Raw genomic sequence first — 20,189 nt, forward strand, 5'->3', positions numbered from 1 at the left:
TAACTGGACTGGCTGAAGAGCTGGGAATTGGTGCCTGTTGCAGTTACCCCTGAAGATCTGGCTAAAGCCTGAATCATTCCTGATTGAATCACCCCCAGGGATAACGGTTCAGAGCAGATGTTACCTCTGAGAGCCAAGTCTTGTTAAAATTGTTTACTCCTCCTTTTCAAGCCCGTCTCCCTGACATGGCTGATCCATGGCGTCGCATTGCTCTCCAGTTCCCTGGGATTCTGCTTTAGCATCTCTGACTGTGGTGATGATAGTTGAATTGCAAACCTTTCAGATTTAAGACCCTGGTTTGCTCTCTTCCCAATGTGTAGTTTATACCCTGCAGATAGAGTTCTGTGACTCAGTGCCTTTTTGTTCTATGCCATTTAAGCTTATGACGTCAGAAATGTCTAAAGAGATGTGTGGAAGTTAAAATGACAAAGAGAACACATTTAGTAGAAGTGGGTGGCAGACCTCATGTTTGTTTCTGAAGTGTTTTCACTTCAATAGATACTATTAATAAATCCTTCTTTGGTTCTAAATATGCTCTAAGAATTTGATTTTATTTCTGCACAGATAGACCATCTAGTATAGCTTAGAGTTGTTTAAAAATCAATTTAAATAAACTTTAAATTTTCTTTTAAAGATCAGCATGGTAGTTTAAACCTATAATTCCAGCTTCTGGGAAGCTGAGGCAGGAGGAGTATCACAAGCTTACCTCCTGGGTTACATAATGAGTTTCAGGCCAGTCTGAACTGTACTATGAGACCCTCTTCCAAAAAATAAGCTTTTGGGTTATTTTTTAATTGACCCAATATTTTTATAGCTGTTTTAGTCTCAGTATGATACTCCAGTACATGCATACAATACTTAATGATAAAATCAAGGTAACTATTGACATCAGAAAGAGGGCTGATTTTTAAAGATCTCAAAAAATTGGTCATCAAAAGAACAAATAATCCAATAAAAAAATGGGGTACAGAGCTAAACGGAGAACTTTCAACAGAGGAATCTGAAATGGCTAAAAGACTCAACATCCTTAGCCATCATAGAAATGCATATAAAAACAACTCTAAGATTCCACCTATAAGAATGGCCAAGATCAAAAACACTGATGCCAACTTATGCTGGAGAGGATGTGGGATAAAGGGAACACTTCTGCATTGCTGGTGAGAGTGCAAACTTGTACAGCTCAATCCTTACCACAAGGACATGTGTTCACCTATGTTCATAGCAGCATTGTCTGTCATATCCAGAATCTGGAAACAACCTAAATGCCCCCTGACTGAAGAATGGATAAGGACAATGTGGTACATTTACACAATGGAGTACTACACAGCAGGAAAAAGTAATGACATCTTGAAATGTGCAGGCAAATGGATGGAGCTAGAAAACATCGTATTGAGTAAAGTAACCCAGACCGAGAAGGACAAATATCATATGTACTCACTCATAAGTGGCTTTTAGACATAAGTCAAAGGAAAGCAGCCTACAATTCACAATCTCAGAGAAACTAGACAACAATGAGGACCCTAAGAGAAACATAGGTGGATCTAATCCACATGAGAAGTAGAAAAAGACAAGATCTCCTGAGTAAATTGGAGAGGGGAGAAGGGAAGGGGAGAGAGGAAGCAGGGCAGCACTCAGACAGACATGATTCTGGAGAGGTAGCTGAGTTCTACATCTGGGTGGACAGACAGTAGGAAGAGAGGATCAGACAATAGAAAGAGATCACCATGCTGGGCCTGGATTGAGCATGTAAAACCTCAAAGCCCACTCCCCCAACAAGGTTATATCTTCAATAATGCCCTATCCTATCAGTCTGTGGGTGCCATTTTCATTCAGACCACTGCATTCCATGCCCTAGCCCCCATAGACTTGTAGATGCATCATAATGCAAAGTGCATTTAGTCCAACTTCAAAAGTCCTCTAGTCTATCACAGTCTCAACCATGTTTGAAAGTCCACAGTCCAAAGTCTCTAATACTCATGGCAATCTCTTAACTATAAGCCCATGTAAAATCAATTTTTTTTTAAAATGTAGATTACATACGTGTAACATGCAATGGCACAGGATATACATTACCATTCCAAAATGGAGGAAAGGGAGTATAGTGAGGAAATACAGGATCAAAGCAAGACTGAAAACCAGCTGGTAAACTCCAAACTCCGCATTTCCATGCATGATGCCAAAGTGCTCTTCAGATCTTTTCAGCTTTGTTGACTCTATCACATTGTTTTCTCTTGGTCTGGTTCTGCTTCCTGTTAGCAACTTTCTTGGCAGGTATCTTACAGCTCTGGCATCTCCAACATCTTGGGGTTTCCAAGGCAATCCAGGCTTCATCTTTACAGCTTCACACAATGGCCTTTCTAGGCTTCCATAAAGGGATACCCTGGCATGCCTGGCTTCAGCACCTTTCCTTAATCGAGAAGGGAGATCCATACCCATTTTTTCTATGCTTAACTGTAAAACCAGAACTGTGTAACCAAGAACTGCCAAGTTCAAACAAATATCCCCTTTGTTCAAATACATTTTCACCAGCTTTCAGTTTTCAATAGTTTCCCTCACTATCTAAGTTTACTGTTCTGGAACTTACTCTGTATTCCAGGCTGGCTTTGGACTCTTAAACCCATCTGCCTCCGCTTCCCCAGTATTAGGATTAAAGGTGTGTGCCCCCACACCTGACCCTAAGCTTTTCTTTAGTTCCTTTTCACTGCTCACAGGTTGGAAGCTTAGCTAGGTGGGGTCTTGTTCTGAGGTTACCACTCCCTGTATTCCATTAAGCATCAGGCTTTTTTATCTGTTTACACATCCTGGTGCTGCTTTTCTCCTTCAACTTCACAGCTGTATTTTTTCTTGTTTAACTTGCTCCTTTTCATTATAGATCTACGTAAGACTAGCCACTAATAGCCACACAACATGGGTAATGCTAATTTGTTTGGAAATGTCCTCCTCTGCCAAACTGTTAATCCATAATTCATTAATTTAGCCTCAGGCAGAGTTTTTGGTCAAGGGCAGAAAACAGCCACATTCTTCACCAAAATATCACAAAACAGTCTCTAGGCCACATACTAAAATTCTTCTCCTCTGAAACCTCTTGAGCTAGCCCCCATAGTTCATATCACCCTCAGCACCATTGTCTTCCATTCTTCTACTAGTATGGCCCATTAAGCCCCACTTAAAATGCCCAATCACTTTTCTAGTCCAGAGTCCAAAAGTGTTCCATATTCCTCAAGGCAAAAATATTGTCAGGCTGATCACAGGAATACCCCACTCCTGGTACCAACTTCTGTCTTAGGGTTTCTATTGCTATAAAGAAACATCATAACCAAGATAACACTTATAAAGGAAAACATTTAATTGAAGCTGGCTTATATAATGCCTCTTCCTATGAGTCTATGGGGGCAATTTTCATTCAGACCACCACAGCTGGCTTAGTTGGCTTTTTCCTGCTGGAATTCTAGAATAGAGTGTAACGGAACAAAATGATATTTGGGATTTAGCAGCAAAATGCCAAGGTCTAAGTAAGAGTAAAAAAAAAAAAAGAACAGAAATGATGATGGGCCAGGTAGTTTTTTGTAAAGAAAATATCTTTTTGAAGCATTTGGAAAGTGTATTGTGGGGGGGGGGGGGCATGTGCATGTCTGTGAGCCAGAGGTTAGGATTGGTATGTCATCCTCAGTAGATTTCCCACCTAATTTCTGATTCATTGTTTCTTNTCTCTGACTGTGGTGATGATAGTTGAATTGCAAACCTTTCAGATTTAAGACCCTGGTTTGCTCTCTTCCCAATGTGTAGTTTATACTCTGCAGATGGAGTTCTGTGACTCAGTGCCTTTTTGTTCTATGCCATTTAAGCTTATGACGTCAGAAATGTCTAAAGAGATGTGTGGAAGTTAAAATGACAAAGAGAACACATTTAGTAGAAGTGGGTGGCAGACCTCATGTTTGTTTCTGAAGTGTTTTCACTTCAATAGATACTATTAATAAATCCTTCTTTGGTTCTAAATATGCTCTAAGAATTTGATTTTCTTTCTGCACAGATAGACCATCTAGTATAGCTTAGAGTTGTTTAAAAATCAATTTACATAAACTTTAAATTTTCTTTTAAAGATCAGCATGGTAGTTTAAACCTATAATTCCAGCTTCTGGGAAGCTGAGGCAGGAGGAGTATCACAAGCTTACCTCCTGGGTTACATAATGAGTTTCAGGCCAGTCTGAACTGTACTATGAGACCCTCTTCCAAAAAATAAGCTTTTGGGTTATTTTTTAATTGACCCAATATTTTTATAGCTGTTTTAGTCTCAGTATGATACTCCAGTACATGTATGCAATACTTAATAACCAAATCAAGTGACTGTTGAATATAACTTAATATTGAATATAATTCCAGGTAGTTGTGCTGATACACCCTCCTCTTACTAAGGTGCATCCTCCGCCTCTGTTCTGAATCCCATCCCTCATACTTTCCCAGGAATAAGGTCTTGTTGGATAATTTCCCCCGCATACTGACCTCCTTACTATTCTAGTCCTCCACTCCCCTGCACCTGTTTAGCTCCTTCCCTGTGACTAAGGTGGGTTGATACTCACAGCTTTCTTGACTTTTCCTGTGTTCTTTTTACAGTCTAAATTACTGAATGGCTAAAATAAAAGTCATGTAATTCAACTCTAGTCTCACACTTAATCCATTATGGAACCTAGACTTGAGTTATAAGTATGGTTAGCCACTCTAGGGACTGAGAAATGAGGACAAGGAGGGGTAATTTAGTGCTGTGGGTCTGGAATATGGTGTCTTATGGTTTCTATTGCTGGGCAGAGTCTCCATGACCACAGCAACTCTTATAACAGAGGACATTTAATTGGGGCTGGCTTACAGTTCAAAGGTTTAGTTCATTGTCATCATGGCAGGAAGCAGGGCAGCACTCAGACAGACATGATGCTGGAGAGGTAGCTGACTGAGTTCTACATCTGGGTGGACAGACAGTAGGAAGAGAGGATCAGACAATAGAAAGAGATCACCATGCTGGGCCTGGGTTGAGCATCTATAACCTCAAAGCCCACTCCCCCAACAAGGTCATATCTTCAATAACGCCCTATCCTATCAGTCTGTGGGTGCCATTTTCATTCAGACCACTGCATTCCATGCCCTAGCCCCCATAGGCTTATGGCTGCATCATAATGCAAAGTGCATTTAGTCCAACTTCAAACGTCCTCTAGTCTATCACAGTCTCAACCATGTTTGAAAGTCCACAGTCCAAAGTCTCTAATACTCATGGCGATCTCTTAACTATAAGCCCATGTAAAATCAATTTTTTTAAAAAAATGTAGATTACATACATGTAACATGCAATGGCACAGGATATACATTACCATTCCAAAATGGAGGAAAGGGAGTATAGTGAGGAAATACAGGACCACAGCAAGACTGAAAACCAGCTGGTAAACTCCAAACTCCGCATTTCCATGTTTGATGTCAACGTGCTCTTCAGATCTTCAGCTCCCGATAGCTTTGTTGACTGAAAGACTGTTTTCTCTTGGGCTGGTTCAACTCCATGTCAGCAACTTTCTTTGTCAGATTTCCCATGGCTCTGGCATCTCCAACATCTTGGTTTTCCAGGGCAATCCAGGCTTCACCTTTACAGCTTCACACAATGAACTCTCTAGGCCTCCATGCAGGGATACCCTGGCATCCTGGCATCCACAGCTTTCCTTAGTTGAGGAGGGAGATCCATAACTCATTTCTTCTATGCTTATCTAAAGGCAGAGCTATGTGACCGAAGCTGCCAAGTTCTGCTGCTTGCTGGGGCTGGAAAATGGCCCCTTGTTGAAATACATTTTCACTAGCTTTCTGTTTTCAATAGTTTCCTTCACTGCCTAAGCTTGACTGTCCTGGAACTTACTCTGTATGCCAGGCTGGCCTTGAACTCTGAAACCCACCAGCCTTTACTTCCCCAAGACCAAGGCATCTCTTAGAAAGGAAACCATTTAATTTGGGCTGGCTTACAGTTCAGAGATTTAGTCCACTGTCATGGTGGGAACTATGGCAGCACTCAGGGAGACATGGTGCTGGAGAGGTAGCTGAGAGTTCTACATCCAGATTGCAGACTGCAGGAAGAGAGTGCCACATGGCGGCCTGGCTTGAGCACCTGAAACCTCAAAGCCCACCCCCTAGTTACACACTTCCTCCAACAAGCCAACCTCCAATAATGCCACTCCCTCTAAGTCTAAGGGGGCAATTTTCATTCAGACCAACACAGATAGTGAAATTCTAAAATGAAGTAGAACCAACCAAATTATGATATTTGGAGATTTTGCAGCAAAATGTCAAGATCTGAGTAAGCGTAAAAAGAAAACAGAACTGATGATGGGCCAGGTAGTTGTTTTTATAAAGAAAATATCTTTTTGAAGTATTTGGAAAGTGGGGGGGGGGGCATGTGCATGTCTGTGCACTTATGTCTCTGTGAGCCAGAGGTTAGGATTGGTATGTCATCCTCAGTAGATTTCCCACCTAATTTCTGATTCATTGTTTCTTACTGAACTCAGAGCTTGCTGTTCCAGCCAGACCCGCTGCCCCTAGGACCTGCCTGTTCACCTCCCAGCACTGGGGCTGTAGACTACATTGACACTCTCCACTTTCTACCTGGATGCTGGGGATTGAGCTCAGTTCCTTAGGCTTGCACAACAAGCGCTTTATTCTTCCTTTACCCACTGAGCCCTCTCCTCAGCTCAGAAGGTGTTTATTTAGAAGCAAGAATGGACAACCAGGAAGGTAGATTTAGAGTGAGTTATTTAATACAGTATCTTTTTATAGCTTTTTTCTCTAATTGTTACTTTTTTATTCTCTTCTAGAATTCTGCTGCCATAGCCCCAATTTGTTTCTTCTTCTCTTCCCTCTCCCCCTCCTGACACAGGGTTTCTTTGTTTAACAGCCTGGCTGTCCTGGAACTCAGTTTGTAGACTACTTTGGTCTTGAACTCGCAGATATCCACCTGCCTCTGCCTCCCAAGTGCTGGGATTCAAGGCGTGCGCCACCACCACCCAGCTCACGTTTTTGCTCTTCCTTTCGTTCTCCCCAGCTCTCCGCTCCAGACAGCACAGTCAGAGCTGCCGTCCTGTTGCCAGTTTGAATGCTCACATTTACTTCTCTGCTTCTTGAGTCCACTCAGCCTTAGAGCCAGTGGAGTAGAAAAGGCTTGAGTAATGGGCTTCTTTTGTGTATGCAGATGTGAAAAGTCACTGGTAACATAGATTTGACAGGAGTGGGGGAAGATAAGTTTCAGTAGTGAACCGGAAGAGAAAGGATTGTCCACTGAAAACTGAAGCCACATGGGTTAAACTTCCCTTCTCATAGCCAGTGGCCTTGCACGTTGTATGCTTGTAATAAAGTCAGCAATATTTTCTAGAAGACACTGCCTCTGGTAAGTGAAGCAAGGTTTTATCCTAACGTAAAATGGCTTACTGTCACTGAATAGCAGTGTCCCTGTGTTACGTTGCCTGTGGTGGTTCTGTTATGGAGATCATGAATGAGCTTTTGTTCTTTGGCCAGAAGTAAATTCTTTGGGGATAAAAAAAGTATGTGATAATTAATACATGATAATTATTCAACTATTCAGCTGAATAAAGGGCATTTAATTAAAACTCCTCTTTTCCCTTTCAGGTGTTTGGCAACCAGCTCATTCCTCCCAATGCACAAGTGAAGAAAGCCACAGTCTTTCTCAATCCTGCAGCCTGCAAAGGGTATTTCAGCTTGTGACTTTCTGTACTCAGTGTTTCTAAAGACAAAAGATAAAATCCCCACAGAGGCAGGTGGTTAGGCTGTATAGGACCAGAATGACTGGGACCAACACTCCACAGCCACAGGATACTCTCAAAGTGGAAGTAACAGGTTCCTGTGAAGTAACCATAGGTGATCTGACCTTCAACAAACACCAAGGCTTTGTGCCAGCTTGGGAGTGATCCTCTTGGGAGTGATTGTCGCCCTGCCTTACTAATTGTGTCAGGATGTCACCATAGACAGAGATGTACAGAGATGACCAAGAGCACTGTGGGCTCAGGAGGACAGTGTGCTCTTTCCAGAAAAGGGAATCCTCAGCTGGTCCTGGAGCAGCATGTTCATTATTCCCAAACGAGGATGCTGCCAATAGGGCAGTGATAGCGGGGAGAATGACCGTGTTCCTCAGTAACTGATGCACAAAGGGATTGTGCGGAGGGAATTCAGTGTGAGGAAAGCTGGGCTTTTGTTTACAATGCTGTTTTTCTTGGTCGTATGTACTTGATGAAATGGAGGGGTACTGTGAAGGTGAGGAGAGGGTGCGGAGGAATCAAAGTGATTATAAGTGAGGGAAAATGCAAAACAGAAAAAAGAAAGTGTACAGTGTTAGTTAGGCTGTTGGAGAGATAAATACAGAAAAAAAAAGTGTACAGTGTTAGTTAGGCGGTTGGAGAGATCAATACAAAGACACTGACCATTTTGGAAAAAAGCAATTTAAGATTTATATTAAAAAATAGAATGAAAGAATTGAAGAGGAAAAAAATGATGCCTATTATTTTTCCAGTGTCTAGATCAGTTATGCTTTCTGAGTAATTTGTGAATATTTATTAGGTTGGATGCTCTAAAATTGAAGTCACATGACATTGGTAATGAGTAGTTAGGGTCAGGTTTTAAATGTCCAGGCAAATGTCTTGTCTGGAGCAAAAAGAAGCAGGGGCCCCAAAGTCAGTTTGGGGGATATGTATGATCTTTTGGGGAAGCTTGAGCTTGACTCCACACTAAGTGGTGTATGCACCCGTTCTGCAAATTGTGCCTGATTAAGTAGATTAACCTTGCTTAATAGACTACTGCTAGGCTTTCTCAGGCCTCTCCCCTTCTCCATAAACACCAGGTTTCACATCAGTAATAAATCATATTGCTAGGTCCTTAAACAGCACGGCTGAAACACCCAGTCCATCAGTCACTGTGACCTGGTGAAGGAAGCAGAGAGCTCAGTGTGTGTGTGAGTGTGTGTGTATGTGTATTGTTCTGCTTCTAGAATATTCTGAGTGACTCAGCCACCTAAATCTTCAGTTTACTTAGCTATAAAACTAAAGAACAAAAGAGACACAAAACCAAACACAGACTGTAAGAACTAGTATGTAGAACACAGATGTCTTTTTGATTGTGTTAAGTGGGATGGTGCTTCTGAGTGTTATTGTTTATAGAAAGTCCTGGGGACTGTCTGCTGCTGTCAGTGTCTGGCTGGGTTCAGAATGTTCTCCACCTCACACTCTCACTTCTCCCAAGATTTCCTCCACGGCCCCTTCACCTCCTTTAAAAACCTTCAGTTTCTGGTGACAGAGTTTTGGCAGTTTCCTTAAGATAGAATTGACTATTGTAAGTTCTTCCTTCCTTAGAAGTGGGATTTTTGTTGTTTTTTTTTTCCCTGCTGTTTTGTTTTTTTCCCTAGGCCACATTATTTTATATTTACAAACTTAATTTTTAAAGATGTATTTATATATTTATTTATGTATATGACAGCTCTATTGACTTTATGCCAGAAAAGGACATCAGATCTCATTACAGATGGTTGTGAGCCACCATGTAGTTGCTGGGAATTGAACTCAGGATCTCTGGAAGAACAGCCAGTGCTCTTAACCATCGAGCCATCTCTCCAGCCCGACAAACTTAATTCTTTATAGATGATTTAGGTCCCTCTTACATCTTATATATAACTACATGAACATAAACATACGTGTGTTCATGTGTGTGTTTATGTGTGTGTGTGCATGCAGATGTGTGGGCACATGTGTGCACATGTTTATAGAGGCCTGAGGTTGATGTGGGGACCATCTTCAGTTGCTCTTCCATTTTATTTATTGAGGCAAAGTCTCTCAATCAAACTCAGAGCTTGCCAATATGTCTGCTGTGGGGATCCCAGCCCTGTCTTCAGAGGCCTGGCTGCCATCACACCATCACACCCACTGGGCACTTATGTGAGTTTTGGGATCAGAACTCCCAGGTCTTCACACTTGAGCTTGTTCAGGCAGCCTTAGCTATTGAGCCTTCGCTCTAGCCCCGATTTACATTTTTGAAGTTAAAGCAGATTCTTGTTTGCAAGTATCATACTTTATCTAAAGGCAGGTTAAGATGCTGCCACAGATGGCCTTTCCTGAGTGCGTTTCTTCCTATAACAAGGTAGACCCCCACATGCATGTGGGACACAGTTGCTCTGAAACTCTTCAGCTCCTTTTGTTTCAAAGCTTTTACTATTTAATGACACGGTTTTTGTCATCATGTCCACGCACTAACACAATGTATAATTTATTGCGCAGCTATCTTGTTCTGTAGGACTGGTTTAAAACTTCAGGAGAACCTTAAGAAATAAGATAACTGTGTGTTTAGTGTTAATAAATAATACATTAAAGAGTAATTATCTTGTGTGGGCCTGAGTCTAGAGATTGCTGTAAGTACATAAAGTTTTTATTCAGGCCTGGTGCTAGTGCACCCTTAATTATATAATAAATAATGTATTTCTTACTGGCAACATGTGTTTTTCAATCGGAAGAAAAGTCTTTGCTTATTTTAGAGGTTTTCTGAACCTGTGACCTCATGGAAAGATGTAAATGAACAGCAAATGTTCGAGTCCTTTCTCTGGAGCTCATAGAGACTACAGATTTGGTGTGATTGATCTGACAGATTGAGACCCTCAGAGTTCTGCTTTTAGGAGATGATTCTGTTCTTATCATTCCAGCAGTGAAGGCATCCCTCACAATGTCCTCAGCTTCTCCTTTTGTTATGGTGCAGAAGGGGTGAAGGGGAAAGAGGGGACTCATTTCCATGTAGCTTTTTATGTTCCTTCTGATAATTATTCAGGCACCAGGAAAGGTGGCAAATATTGAACTTGCTTTTGTTCCCACTTAGTGCCTTGATGGTTCTTGTGGAATCTTGTGCAGTCTTTTCAGCTTCCATTGAAGTTGCTGATAATCTTCCTTTTGTGTGCAATTTATGGTTTTGCTTTCAGTAAAGATGGCGAATTTGTTCTGTGTTCAGCCCTTAAGTGCTCCTCCTTAGCTGCCTTTGTATTTCTCATACAAATATTCTTAAGGAAGGTAAGGCATACATCACTCATTTTTAAGGAAACTGTTTTAGGAAAAGAGCTAAGTAAATATGTAGGTAGTAGTGAGATGTTTTAATACTGTGTGCGTGTGTGATAGGTGAAAATACTAGGGTAAAAGACAGGCCAACTAGTTGATATATTTTGACATTTGTTTGATTTCAAATCTACCATTCTTGCGAAGAGACGTTCTGCTACTTCTGCCCATGAGCCCTAGACTGTTTCTGAATCTCGACCTGCATTGGACGAGATTGCGCTAATGGAATGATGCTCATGAGAAATGCACAGAGCCATCCAAGGTTGCTTGATGATTCCTCTAACTGTAAGATATTACAGTCAGTACGATATCACAATCTTGTTTGCTTTTCCTCAGAATTCACCTGCTTACATGTGGGGATTTATTCAGATTCATTCTTACACTAATTCATCAGATACTTAGTAAATACCTTTGAATATCCCCTCCTAGAAGTTGGAGGATTCAAGAATTACTAAGGACTGGTATTTGTTTTTGCAAGTTTCTTGTCTTGTGCTAAAGACAGTGTGAAAGCTGTCCTCATCATGCATTGAAAGCACTGTTGATGGACAGATGTATCGAGTGCTAGAGGAACAGAGATGGCGTCTGTGCTCGGGAGATGTAGACCAGTTCCTTTTTAGTCATCCATCCTAACGAATACCTTTGATGCTTACTTTCCTAGCAAAAACTCTGCTGTCATGGAAAAAAAACTTTCTCGATTTGGGATGACCCATAGTGTTTAAACTTTAAAAACGGTGTGTCTCTTCCCAGAAGAGCAAGCTGATTGTTAAAGGATTAAGTGAATCTTTTTTGTTGCTCTGGGCCGTATCAATAATGTTGCAGTAAATACCTCTATTCCCTTTATTAGAGTATAAGTCAACTGCAGGAGAGCGCATGTGCTCTGAGAGCCAGGTCTGCAGGCCAACCCTGTGTCTGTCCATTCTCTTCCTCTGCTGGGCCTGCCATGGAAGGTCTGAGGAGGTCAGGCTTTGTTGTTTGATTGTTGATTGTTTGTCTAGAGAATGTAGCATCCCAAATGTTTACAAGCTGATTGTATGAGACAAGGGACAATTTGTTTTTCTACCTATGGTAACTCACTGTGAACTTCCTATTCTTGAACAAATCAAGTCAGTGTTCTCTAGGTCACATGGTTAAATTTTATTCTCAGCTTTAGAATGTGTATTAAATAATTGTGTTTTTTCCCCCTCTTTGTCTACAGCAAAGCCAGAACTCTATTTGAGAAAAATGCTGCCCCAATTTTACACCTGTCTGGCATGGATGTGACTGTTGTCAAGGTGAGAATGACTCTCAAGTCTTTATTTGCACAAGGACACTTCTCATGTATCCTTTGCTCTTACCTTCTAAACAGACGGTTTTTCATTTAAGACAAGAAGAAAATCAATGTTATGTCTTGTTTTATTAATTACCCAAAGAAGCTTTGTTTTCTCCTGACTTTGTCTGCTTTTCATTTCAGCACAGGCTAACATGAGTGTGTGGAATACAATTCACATGGGTGTGTGGTACACGGGCTCACCTGGGTGTGTGGAGCACAGGCTCACATGGGTGTGTGGGGACCCTATACTTTCCATCAGAGAGCCTGCAGGTGGAGTTATCTCTTAGTTGTCAGAGTGTGTTCCCCAAAATACAAAGCCGTACACTTTGAGTGGTTTAATTTCTTCATATTTCCACTAGCAGGTAAACATTTTCTTCCTTGTAAAGAATTATTAGTGACTGGCAATTTTAAAAAGTAAATCATTAGAGTTTTGAGATTTTAGGCAACATGACTTAGGAGAAATTGTAAATTTTAGATTCTGTCTCAGGTTTCCATTATGGTGAACTTCAAATGGCGTTTGTGTTTATGTGTGGGGGAGTACATTTATTCAAAACCAGCTTTCTGTTATTTTTAATTAATTAAGGAGAATTGTTTCTATGTTTGTGCATTGCACATATACCTTGTATCTATAGAAGGTATTTTGGTGAACTTCAGGTGGCATATGTTTGTATGTGTGGGGTGAGCATTTAGTCCAAACCAGCTTTCTGCTATATTTATTTTTACATAATTAAAGAGAATTGTGTGTACGTATGTACACTACATACATGCCTAGTAACTACAGACGCCAGAAGAGGATGTTGTGTTCCCTGGAACTGGAGCTATAGACAGTTGTGAGCCACCATGTGGGCGCTGGGACTCAAACCAGATCTGCGGGAAGAGCAGCGAGTGCACTTTACAGCTGAGCCATCTTGTCAGCCCCTGTTCCCTCCAGTGTTTCAAACCTGGGTTTATTTCTTCTTAAAATATTTTTGAAATTAATATAATTGCATCATTTCCCCCTTCCATTTCTTCCCTCTAGACACTTGCATATATGCCTCCTTGCTAAAGTACTGTTTTTAAGAGTATTTTATTAATTCTTTGAGAGTTTCATATAATGTATTTTGATAATTCTCATCCCCTACTCCTTCCCCACCTCATCTCAGATCTGTCCCTCAATTGTACCTCCTAGATCCCCAATCCCTTCTTTTTTATATCTTTAAAAAAATAATTCAAAAAAAATAATTCTGCAAGTCTATAATCCCAGCACTCGAGAGGCAGAGACAGGTAGATCTCTATAAGTTCGAGGCCAGCCTGGTCTACAAGAGCTAGTTCCAGGACAGGCTCCAAAGCTACAGAGAAACCCTCTCTCGAAAAAAAACCAAAATAGTAATAATAATAATAATAATTCTGTGGATTGTTTGCTGTCCTCCATTGGAGTGTAGTGGACCTACCAGGGACCGCCCCTTAATGACAACTTATCTCTTTCTTCCTGAGAAGCTACCAGTTAGCACTAGCTCCTTAATTAGTGGTGACAACTCCTAAGCCCCTCCTTCTCCATCCTAGAGTGTTGAGTGGACTGATAGTAATCTATTTCTAAATTACACTTTGAGTGTCTCTCAGCAATTAGACGGTCATTAGAAGGTCATGTCCTGTAACTGGCCGTTCAATTTTGAATTCTCTTTTCTAACTTGTCAGGCTTAATCTTGCAGTTGTTTGCCTTTGGGTTCAGGAGAGAGGAGAAACCATTTTCATGAGCATCTACAATGTGCCGCAGTCTAGGGATAAGAGCCCTGAGGGTGATGCTGTAAGACCAATAGTAGTTCCTTATCATTTGATGAAACTCTCGGGTAAACTCTGGGCCTGGAGCTTTGCTGAGGGGAGACACTGCATGGCTTTCCAAATAGCACAGCCAGTGCGGAAGTTCTGTTTCTCTTGGGCAGTGTACGTTCGTCAGGGAATTTGTTCCTCCTCCTTGGTCTTCAAGTCGGTTGTCATCCAGTTGTCCATAATGTGCTCCTGTCATCTCTTAACTTTCTGTAGCTTGTGTGGTGTCCACTTCACCCCCACCTTAGCTGCACCTGCTCTGTAGTCCCCAAGATGGTTTTCAGTTTAGTTAGTTCCTGCTCAAAACTCAGTTTGCCTGTTGATCTTCTCACTGACAAGGTTGGTTCATGTCTGTCTTTCTTTAAAAACTATTTTCTTCAGTTATGTTTGTATGTATGTATGTATTTAGTTTTTCTGTTCTCTGTTGTGTTGCTCTCATTGGTTGATTTTATCCCCGCCCCCCAATATGTATTTAAAGCTCTGAACTCTGTTGCTTCATTCATGTATCCATGTCCTATGACCTCTGACACAGTTCTTTCATTACCATTTCTAACTATATTCTCGTTTCCATCATGATTTTTATTTGACCTATGAGCTATTTTATTTCTAGACCTAAGTTTTTCTGGGTATCATTTTGTCAGTGATTTCTGAATTATCTGCATCGTTGTCAAAGACGTATTCTATATAAGTTCAGGATCTTAAAGCTTATAGGGATTCATGTTTGTGTCTGTTTTTATGAGTGTTCTGTACATGCCTAAAAGTAATTCCTATCAACTGATAAATTGTGTTCTGTTTATGACCTGCATCCAAGTCTGTTCATTGTGTACTGCAAACTTTTCTCCCCCCCTTTTTAATTTTTTTATTTTGTTTTTATTGATAATAACAACTTTAAGCTATCCTGTCACGGAGTTGCAGATCTCCTATTGTGATTGTGCATTTGCCCATTTCTATAGACAGTTTTGACTGCTTTTTATGTTTATATCTTGAGATGATTAATTCTCAAGGAATAAACACAAGACAGTTTAAAGACAATTTGGTCCATAAACGTTTGTTATAATGTTGGTAGATTTTGCATGTGGACCTCAGTCCTTAGTGACTAAGCCCTCTTTCCTGCCCAACTGCATATATGTGTAAACTCATTTCTCTGCTAGCTGTACATTAGTACCCAGCGCCTTAGCTCAGATATTGATTTCCTGATTAGGATCTTGTTGGTCAACAGTCGGTGTTAGTCTCCTCAGGAATCCTTAGTGGATTGGGTAGAGCATACTTCTGATGGCCCACTCACATGTTAGGTTGAGGTGACTGTTGTGTGGCCCATGTCTCCACCAGCCATCCTCACAGAGTAGCTGCGTTCTCTGATGTAAATAAAACACTGTCACATTTTTTCCCTAATCATTTGACTGTATATGTTTTAACAATAAAGGACAGTTTCCTTCGTACCTATAATGACATCTTCAGACCAAACAAATTTAAAAATTTCTCAATACGAAAAGCCTATGATTTTTCTAATTTAAGATACTCAGCAATTACATATGAAAACTATTATGTGATTTATCTTACATATTCAGAAAATAGGTATTAGAAATTTTAATCTTAGTAGAAATATTAATATTTTCTTCTTATAGTTTAGTTGAAATTATTAGTTTATGAAAGGTTGATTTCTTATCTTTTATATTAAATTTTATTTGGAAAAAATTTTGGATATGCAAAACAAGTTACAAAAACAATACATATATATTTATCTACTTCGCCCAGAGTACTAACATTTTACTGTGTTTGTGCATAATTTCTCTTGACATAAATGTACGTGTAGGACTTCCTATGTGGAGTCATGAATGATGTCTGGGGTTTACTGTTGCTGTGAGGAGACACAGTGACCAAGGCAACTCTTATGAAGAAAACATTAGTTGAGTGTGGCTCACTTACACTTTCAGGGGTTGGGTCCATTATGATCGTGAAGGAAGCATGGCGGCACAGGAGACATGGAGCTGAGAGTCCCACATCTTCACTCAAAGCAACAGGAAGTAGACTGATGTCACACTGAGTGAGGCTTGAGAAAAAAACCTCAGAACCCACCCCAACAGTGACACATTTCCTCCAACAAGCCACACTTCCTAATAGTGCCACACGTTTTGAAGGCCATTTTCTTTCAAACACCACAAATGAAATCATTGAGCCCTGATGAACGAGCTCATCCTGGGCTCCTCTCTCTTCCCTGGAAGTCAGGGTGAGGAGCTCACAGTTCTAACCATTAAATCATCTGCTGGTCTCTGGTGACCAGCTCCCATCCCCAAGCCACCCAGGGATCCTCCCAAAGCTACGTCTGTAGCACGTAGTCTGGTGTGTGAGGGGCGCTTCCTGTGAGTACCGGAGATCTTCTGTGATCTTCAGAGCTCTCTGCTAGAACAGGGCACAAAGACCAGATAGTTCAAATTATACTACAGGTGTTTTATTCCGCCTGATGTTCAGTATTTAGGTTTGGCCTGCTGGTGTGTCTAGTGTGTTTTGGATTGGAGGTAATATTTCTATTTCACTGGCTTTATGTCCTTTAATCTTTTAGCGTATGTCTTCAGGGCCGTACATATCAATGCACACCTGGTGGTGGCTGAAATGTACATTTACATGTATGCGTGTATCTGAGATGGGCATTCTTATAAAAATGGGAAGGTGAAGTGCTCTTCTGTGAGAACTTCAAAACACACCTGCATTGTTGTGTAATATCATAGCAAACAAAAAAAAATACCAATCTCCATCTCCTTAGCAGAGTTGCAGTTGCAAACACTTTTCTAGCTGCCTTAGATTGTGCTGTGCAGCAATAGTGCAAGAAGCCATGGTTACCCCTCCCTTGATGCATGGAAATTCATTGATAAGGAAATTAAGATCTGGTGAGTTTAAGGCCATTCAGCTGAAAAGAAGCAGAGCCTAGATTTGCTGTGGGTCTCTTGGGCTCTGCAGTCTGTGCTCTTTCCCTTACATCATGAGCACTGGACTTCCTGTCCCCAGTGTCACAGAAGCCACACTGGACTGGAAAGGAGCCCGCTGGCTGGCTAGCTGTATACTGGAACAAGTTATTGGGCTTGAATTTATTTTTAAAATAAGGAGCTGAGTAGATAGTTTCTGAAGTATAACCCTGACTCAGAAAGTATAAAAGTATAAAATCCATACCTAGTTGTTTTCATAGAATTTTCTTGAGAAAATAGAGTCAATTTAAACTTTAGACAGCGTATCTCATCTTTTCATCCTTTGAACTTGTGTTCCTACAGTGACAGATTTACCAAAGCGTTCTTTTACATTTCAGACAGATTATGAGGGACAGGCCAAGAAGCTCTTGGAACTGATGGAAAGCACAGATGTGATCATCGTTGCTGGAGGAGATGGGACACTGCAGGAGGTAGGATCCTCCCCTCCCCATCCAGGAACATTTTTAAGGGGATAAAAATGGAAATTAAGTTCTAGAACAGTGGCAACAAGAATTAAGGAAACAGTTGGAGTTCATTATTTTAGGGCTGTTGTTCACAGCTAATACAGCCCTAAGCTTTGGTCCTGTACTTTTCCTTCCTTGTTTTTGGTAAACTTTCCTCTCAGCAAAAGGAAGGGTTTATATGCAATAAATTTTGTTTGACAAATTAAATAAAACAAACAAGGCTCTATAATGTAAGCACTTAGGATGAAGTGGGAGATCTTGAGTTGCAGTTAATCTTGGACTACACAGCAAGATTAGATCTCAGACGTTGACTAAGCCAGGAGGCAGAATGGGTACGGATGGGCTGAACCTGTTATGTTGTGCATTCTGGTGCACAGCAGCTTTGTGATGGCCTCATGGGTTCACTGAGGACAAGGTCTCCTCAGATGACAGCGTCTCTCAAGAAAACACCTCTCTGCCCACTCACATTGCCCTGTTGTATAGAAAGCTAAGTCTTAGTACTGCATTTATAGGACGAGGTGCTGCTTGGTCACATGTATGCGTCTCTCTATTTTTCTGTCGCTTTTAAGGTTGTTTCACAGCCAGTGCTAGAGAACACACCTTTTGTATGCTGGGCAAGCTTGCACTCCTGAGCTTTATCCCTAGCCCTGTCTTTGTTCTAATATTAATATCGCTTACCCTTAGTCAGATGTTACACCTATTAGAATGGCCAGCATCCAGAACACAGGCAATACTGAATGCTGATGAGGGTGTTGGAGTAGGGACTGTCATTCATTTATGGTGGGAATGCCGAATGGTTTAGTCACTATACATATTAGAATAATCCAAATCTAAGATACCAAAATGGAAAATGAATGGTTTCCCAGAAAACTGAACATACTCTTACCCTGTAGTCCAGCAATTGTGCTCATTGGAAGTTATCCAGAGGAATTCACAGCTATTGTACATACAAATAAAAATTTGCACTTGGATGTTTATAGTGTTTTTATTTATAATTGACAAAACTTGGAAGAAATAAAGGTGCCTTTTAATTAGTCAATGGGTAAGTAGAGTTGCATATCCAAGTAATGGATTATTTAGCATGGAAAAATAAGAATTATTGTTATGACAAGACTTGGAGGAATCATAGTGTTTATTACTAATTGAAAGAAAGCATGAAAACACATAGTTTACAGTTCAGCTGTTTGACTGGTGGCCAAGCAAGTGTAGAAAGAGTAGACAGGTGGAGAGGTTTCCTGAAGTCGGGAGAAGGGGAGGATGAGCAGTCAGCACACAGGCCTTTTAGGGCAATGAAAATACTGTGCAGATGATACTGATGTCTAGGTGTCATTACCTGTTTATTGAAACCTGTAATCTAAACAATAAAGTTTAGATTGTAATTTTAATGCAGGTTCATCAGTTTTACCAGATGCTGTACTGTACCCCCACACTACATTATGGTTGCCTGAACTCTCTTTGGTTGCTTCATCATTGTAAGGGATCAGAAAGGAACAGCAGAGACTGTCCTGTTTTTGATTTGGCTGTCATTTGAACCTCAGTAACTTTCTTTTTTAAAAGTCTCTGCTAACGATCTCATAGTTGTTTTTATAGCTTACTAATGAGATGTGAAGAGTTCTGTATGGTTGAGGTAGACCACTGACAGCCCATTTAATACTGAAACCCAGTGCGCTGGGTGGGACAAGATAAAGGGATGAGATGTGTCAACCTTTATTTTTACAAAATAATTTTAAAGAAAGACAATATTTTGTATATTTGGTGCACTCTTACACATTAAAGTAGACACTGGCTAGAGAACGAATTGGGTAGGAATGACTGCTCGCACCTGCTTCTAGGAACCCAGGAGGCTGAGGCCAGAGGAATGCTGTGTGTCTAGACTACCTAATGAGATCCTGTCTCAAAGGTGGAATAAATAAAATAAAGAAGTGATTAACGCTACTTGTTTAGCCCCTTGTCTTCATAGCCCTTAGGAAGAAACACTCGAGTATAGATTTCTGAATATAATAAGGCATCTTTTGTCTATGTATCTCAAAGGGGTAACATATACTTTTCTGTGTAATTGAAAAGAGCTCAGATTTCTATTGAACCTACAACATAAACATTAGTAAAGCTATGTTTTGTAGACCTTGAAACACAGTTTTCCTAATGTAATATGGAATTTCTATAATTTATCTTAGTTTTTATTATTACTTCTAGGTTAAAAATAAAATCCAATTTAGCCTTGATCATATTTGAGAAATTGATGTGTTTTTAAGATCTAGGACATCATTTAACATTGTTTCTGGAAGAAAACAAGTAAGTTTGTGGTCCATGAAATTTGAATCTAATTTTGTTATGATAAAGGAAATGCATGTTGTTTATAATAATTGTTTTACACTCATAGGTTGTTACTGGAGTCCTTCGAAGGACAGATGAGGTGAGCTTGTAACAATAAATTTACGTTTTACTTGCTGTCATTTTTTTGTCTTTTGCTCCTCATGATTCATGCATACATATTTATATTTATGCATTATGTTTATATAATGTATAAAATAATGTATGT

The 20,189-nt window shown here is 40.4% G+C and overlaps 1 protein-coding gene across 1 annotated transcript in view; it reads left to right on the forward strand.

Annotated features, from left to right (window-relative positions):
- Positions 1-20,189, forward strand: part of Agk (acylglycerol kinase) — an 87,438-nt gene that overhangs the window by 36,053 nt on the left and 31,196 nt on the right. Inside the window, exons 5-8 of the mRNA XM_050147995.1 lie at positions 7,645-7,724; positions 12,310-12,385; positions 17,525-17,617; positions 20,031-20,063. Coding sequence (XP_050003952.1) covers positions 7,645-7,724; positions 12,310-12,385; positions 17,525-17,617; positions 20,031-20,063 — 282 coding nt within the window. The remainder of the gene's footprint in view (positions 1-7,644; positions 7,725-12,309; positions 12,386-17,524; positions 17,618-20,030; positions 20,064-20,189) is intronic.

The sequence above is a fragment of the Alexandromys fortis genome, unplaced genomic scaffold (genome assembly GCF_014885135.2).
Source record: "Alexandromys fortis isolate MF-2015 unplaced genomic scaffold, M_Fortis_MF-2015_v1.1 scaffold_57, whole genome shotgun sequence".
Taxonomy (NCBI): Eukaryota; Metazoa; Chordata; class Mammalia; order Rodentia; family Cricetidae; genus Alexandromys; species Alexandromys fortis.